Genomic DNA, 6,509 nt, shown 5'->3' with positions numbered 1-6,509 from the left:
CACACACACACACACACACACACACACACACACATTCAAATATGTTGTAACCCGGTGTGTTTCATATTGTTTTAGCCACCCATGTCCCAGGCCAGGATAAACATCATAATGCAAGCTTTCAGTAAACTGGACAAGACCCACGACGGGATTATCACAATTGAAGATTTGAAAGGTGTTTACAATGTTAAAAAGCATCCCAAATATCTGAACGGTGAATATACAGAGGATCAGTGCCTACAGCTGTTCTTAGACTCCTTTGATTCGGACAACAAAGATGGTCAGGTAACTACCATAATCATTATCATCATATTACCATTACCAAGGTTAACGATTTTGTTGAGGGAGCTCGTTTATTTATTTAGAGGTTGCCAGGGATCACTAATGATATTATTGGCACTCCGTTGGTTTAAGATGACGAGGGTTCCAGTTGATCTGATCAATGGAACAGCCTGCTTGTGAAATTGATAAGCATGTGGCTGAGTAAGCCACAGACACATGTACGTTTAATGTAATTCCCAAGGAGATTCAGCATGACACAGAATGTGACAATGCTGACCCTTTGAATTACTGGTACTATTCATTTTTGCCAGCTGAGTGGATCTGAGCAATGTGAAATAAAGTGTCTTGCTCAAGGACACATGTTGCTGGGAATTGAACTCATGACCTTACGATTGTGAGCCAAATACCCCTAACCATTAAGCCACATGCCTTCACAATGGCATTATTATATCTGTATAAATGTGGGTCTTCCAAGCCTGGCCATCCAGGTAAAGAGATTCATTGAAGTTAGGTCTATTTTTCAAACCAGCTTTATTAAGGCATTGAAAGTGTCTGATGGGGTCAACCTATGGTAACCAGCATGTGAGATGTCTCAGGGGCATCTGATTACAGGCCAGTCTGGAGTTGCTGGATCAGCATTTAGTATAACAGGACCCTGATGATGTTTAAGGACCCTGAAGATGTTTGTTGTAAACAGACTTGACTTGGGGATAAATAACAGTAACAATACTGCTGAGACCCCCTTCGGTCATGACTGACCATGGGATTGCACCTAGGAAGTTACCTTCCCAAGCACAAATCCGGGCAACGTTGTTTATGGAAGACCAGCTGTCGCCCATGCATACTGGCCTCCCCTCTCCAGCCACCAGTGTTATCCAAGGGAAAGGCAAAGGGGCCGATACAGCTTGGCACCTATGATGTCGCAACTCATTTCTACAGCTGAGTGAACTGGAGCAATGTGAAATAAAGTGTCTTGCTCAAGAACACAACACGCAGCCCGGTCTGGGATTCAAACTCACAACCTCACGACCGTAAGCTCGACGCTCTACCCACTGAGCCATGCGCCTTCACCGGTAACAATAACAATCTTGATTATGAGCAATGCAAGAACTCTTAGGGGGCTAGAAACCTACTAGAAATAGCAGCCAACTCTCTTTCAAATTGCATCTTTCCTATTTTGAAAAAGAGACAGATATATTGGATAATATAGTCTCACATGTTTGTAAGTAGATAAAGCCATCATGGCTATGACCATAGATCTTCTCAAATTTAACAGCCTTGAGGGAGATTTGGGTATTATTTCTGGCAAAATGAGTAACCTCATAGAGTTTCTTTTGCAGGTCACCAAAGAAGAATTCCAGAATTACTACTCTGGCGTTAGTGCTTCAATAGACTCAGATGCTTATTTCGATCTGATGATGAGGTCAGCCTGGAAGCTGTAGTTGATATTATCCACTGGGTGTAGACCATACAGCCGAAGGACGATGGATGATGGACGACCGAGTATTTAAGTGAGTGAGTGAGTTGGTGAATGAGAGAGTGAGGGAGATGCAAAAACAAGAGAGAGAGAGAGAGAGAGAGAGAGAGGAGGAAGGTGAGAGAAAGAAAGTGATAGGGTGAGAGAGAGAGAAAGAGTGAGTGAGTGAGTGATTGAGTGAGTGAGTGAGAGTGAGTGGGGGAGTGAGAGAGAATGTGTGTGTATAAATGTATGCTGAGGTGTAGGCCATGGAGCTGACTGGATTACTAGTGGATATCTGAGAGAGCATGTGAGAAAGAAAAAGTAAATAAAGGAAGAGAGAGAGAGAGAAAGAGAGAGAGAGAGAGAGAAAGAGAGAAAAAGAGAAAGAAAAAGAAAGAGAGAAAGAGAATGCGAGAGATGAGGATACTATGCCAATTGTAGTCAATGGCAGCTAACCACTAGCCGGTTATGTGCTACACACACACACACACACACACACTTAAATACACACACACAAATATACATATGCATGTGTGTGTGCGTATGTGTTTGTGAGCACGTGTGTGTGCGTGTGTAATGTGCCCAATATAGATCTGGGTATTAGAAGTTCAAATAAGAACACAATAAGCAATTTGCACATATACTATACTGTGATAGTGAGAGACTCTATGGGAAGCTTGTATCCATGTATGTGAAGGTGCCACATATGAATAGTGATTATGTTCAGCACAGCATGTATTGGACAACATGTGGGAAACCTGAGATAAATTTGTGCCAAATTGTTTAATATAAGATTTGCTGTGCCCAAATCTTTGATAATTATTCAGTAGCACCACTTAATGAATGTACGAAATAAAAAATTAGCTAGGCCATTACAGCTGAGTTATAGTTTGTAACTGATATAAATAGTGACTAGATATACAGCTGTTTCTTTGTAAGCAGATAAATGACCGGTACAGCATGAACGTGAAATATGTCAAGCCAATCTATTCTGTTTCTTTGAATGAGAAGATGCGAAGGCTGTAACAAGATCTATTTATATCTGTTTGAAGTTACGCATAAAAAGACTTATAAATTGTACTTTAATATATATATATATATATATATATATATATATATATATATTTATGTGTGTGTGTGTGTGTGTGTGTGTGTGTGTGTGTGCGTGCGTGCGCGCATGTATGTATTTCTTCATTTATTATTAGTAACAGAGGAAATATTAGTTCAAAATTAGTAATCCGTATGAATACTTAAAGTGTGTAAATGTTGTAAATGTTGAAACTGTGGTATCCATCTTGAGAAAGTATCTTCGTAGACGTACATTGTTAAAAACGCATAAAAATATCAGCAGCTGCTGAAGGGCAGCCAGTATTGGTTGATGAAATTACTGGTATGGTTAAGCAATAATTGAAAGGTCACTCATGTCGCATTTAGCCGGTAGGGTGAGAAACGATGTATTATTAGTGATGGAAGCAGTATAAGTTCAAAATTAGCAATCTGTATATGTATTTAAAGAGTATATATGTTGAAAGCCTTTTTATATTGTAAATATGGTGTAAATATAACGAACAATAAAAGACAACACGTGTTAGTTTAGTGCTTTAATGGAAAGAGGAAGTGAGATAACGTTTCGTAAGTTCGTCCTTCTTCAGTAGAAAAGGAGAAGTATGTATGTATGTATGTATGTATGTATGCATGTATTTATGTACATGTGTGTGCGTGTGTGTATGTATGTATACAAATACATATATATACATACATACATACACACACAGTGTAGACAAACACACGTACACATGCCACATGTACACACATACGCGCACTCTCTCACACACTCTTACATAACACACACTTACGCACACACACACACACACACAGATGCAAACAAGCATGCTCACAACCTTCTCACGGACACCATTGCAACTAGTAGAAACAGCGATCAGATGGCGGTTTTAATAGTTTTGCGCGTTGTGAATGCCGAAAGAAGCTCCTCGGCAGTGTGACTATCACCACCCTCCGCAAACATATACAGACCAGCCGCCGCATCGTGCAGCTGTCGCATCGTGGATATGTCGCTGGCTGAAGATACGAGGGTCGATCGAATGAATTTGTCTGCTCGCAGCTACATAGGTATTTAAAGCAATTAGCGGTTATCATCGATTCTGAGTAGAGGTTGTATGTGTATGAGGACGTGTGTGTGAATATTTGAGTGCGCGTGTGTATATGTATGTATGTTTGTGTGTATATGTGTGTGAGAGAGAGCGAGAGAGAGAGAGGGAGAAGGAGAGCGAGAGAGAGAGGGGGAGAGATAGGGAGAGGATATGTATATGTTCGTGCATGTACGTGCGTGTGCGTGTGCTTGTATATGTAATTATATTTTGTGAGATAAGATATATGACATCCAAACAAATTCGTTTTTTTTTTTATCATTCAGAAGCTGAATCGTCAACAAACAATCTATAAATAAGTACAGATAGCAAAATTATTCCTTTTACGTATTCCATTTATCTATAAAATTCATAAAGTTCAAAACTTGAAGGAGATTTAATTTCATGAATACACTAAAAGATATAGTCACTCAATACAGCATTGTCATTTTGGTAAACGTTAGTGAAAAAAAAGTATTATCTCGTATCATCCTAGAATTGTATCATAAATAAATTTATATTAACACAAGATTAGAGTGTATGTATATTATTTCAGCACTGTATTATACATGAGAGAATGCTATATGTTCACGAGAATATAAATATATTTATAATTATATTATGTTGTTATATTAAACAAATATTATGTATATTATTTCAGCACTTTATACATAAGAGAACTCCGTATATATAAGGGAATATATAACTATATTACGTTAACATATTAACCATATGTATATTATTTCAACACGTAGATGACATAAACCTCAATTCTTCTCTAAACTTGTATAGCATGTCATCCTCATACAACCTGGACACATTAGACCAAATTTGCTCTGACTACATGCCAATCTTTTCACTTTTAACATTAAAGTACTTCGTACCTACTGAACATATCACGAAAACATTATAACATCTCACCCTCTTATAACATAAGCATCATTCAGATAGATCCCTTGCTTTTACTTCAAACACTAGACTTCAATATCACGGAGAATCTCTCTTGGCAAATACACATTAACATTGCAAAGACTGCAACTTAAAAAAACAGTCTTTCTTATTAGGGCCCTTCTTGTGAGTTTTGGCTGCTATTTTCAGCGGGTTGAATTACTGTGCCAACTCCCTGTTGAACAAATTTGCCAAAGTATGATATTTTTCTCTACGTCTCTCTTATCCTTCCTTCTGTCTTACGCCTTTCTATTTCATATGTTCAAAGTAGGGGGATGGACTAAGAGGCTAGTCAGTTAATTACTCCAGTGAAGTGGTAGCCTTTAGAAACGGACAGAGTTTTTCCTGTCAGATATATACATAACACATAATCATCATAACAGTACGCACACACACACACACACACACACACACACACATACACACACACACGTGTTATATATATATATACACATACATACATGCAAGCATGAATACATACATACATACATACATACATACATCATACATACATACATACATACATCATACATACATACATACATCATGCATACATACATACATGCATACATACATCATACATACATACATACATGCATACATACATACATACATACATACATACATACATACATACATGCATACATACACACGTTGCGAGTGTGGATGAGATTGGTGCGGCTGTTGCTTCTTAAAACGAACTCCGTTTTCATTGGTTCAATGGCCGATCATTTCACACCAAACGAACGACTGCTGATGATTTTGCAACGATAACGATATTTCTTTACACTCTCGTGGAATTTTCTTTACCATTTCTTCATTATATTCTTCTATTATACTTCTATGTTATCACATTTTCTGCGGGGTTTTGAGGTTTTCTCATTAACCATATACTGTTCTAAATAATTATGTAAAGCTCATTATATTGATGCAAACGAGACTATTCAATAAACCATCATCTTTATAATTTAGAATTGTTGTTGTTGTTACTACTACTACTACTACTACTACTACTACTACTACTACTACTACTACTCAGGTAGCTATCTGGCAGAATCGTTATGGCCACTGTGGGAGGAATTTGCACCAGTAATAGGCAGGTCCGCATTTTCAATGAATAGAAATGAATAGAAATGGAACAGACGTGAAATTAAATGAGTTACCGAGGAACAACGCGTCGACTGATCCAGTCAGTAATCGAAGCTACGATCATATGACTACTAGGCATGCAACAGAAGTTCCGTCTACTAAATTCCATTCAAAATGTTTCGGTCAATTTGAGGGAAAATAAATAACAGAGGCTTTTCGAAGGTGCTACGCAATGAAATCGAAGAAGGAATCGTGGTCGCGCATTTTAAACTCTTTCCAATTACCTCCCTTGCACTCGTTCTGCATGCAAGACTTAATTTGGAGGAATGGATACGTGTGATATTGTGAGCGTGTGTGATGTTTCTTAGGTGACTACGGAAAAGATGAGGAATAATCTATTAAAGTCATATAAGACTGTATTTAAGTTATATAGAAGCTATTACTCCGCTAAAATTAATGTAAATATTATCAACGCTACCGGACTAGAAATTTCCTATTACGAATTTAATGAGTCCATTTGAAACCCTTTTCGGTGTCTCGATTAATTAAAAATAGCAACTCAATTACTTCAATTAACACCCTATCAT

General features: G+C 37.8%; 1 protein-coding gene across 1 annotated transcript in view; it reads left to right on the top strand.

Annotated features, from left to right (window-relative positions):
• LOC106882096 (calcyphosin-like protein) overlaps positions 1-5,807 on the top strand; it is a 16,842-nt gene extending 11,035 nt beyond the window's left edge. Inside the window, exons 4-5 of the mRNA XM_052970977.1 lie at positions 76-282; positions 1,620-5,807. Coding sequence (XP_052826937.1) covers positions 76-282; positions 1,620-1,721 — 309 coding nt within the window. The 3' untranslated portion in view covers positions 1,722-5,807. The remainder of the gene's footprint in view (positions 1-75; positions 283-1,619) is intronic.
• The last annotated feature ends 702 nt before the right edge of the window (positions 5,808-6,509 follow it).

Source organism: Octopus bimaculoides, chromosome 10 (assembly GCF_001194135.2).
Source record: "Octopus bimaculoides isolate UCB-OBI-ISO-001 chromosome 10, ASM119413v2, whole genome shotgun sequence".
Classification (NCBI taxonomy): Eukaryota; Metazoa; Mollusca; class Cephalopoda; order Octopoda; family Octopodidae; genus Octopus; species Octopus bimaculoides.
Note: the sequence above shows the minus strand (reverse complement) of the source record. Positions and strands in the feature narration are given on the sequence as shown.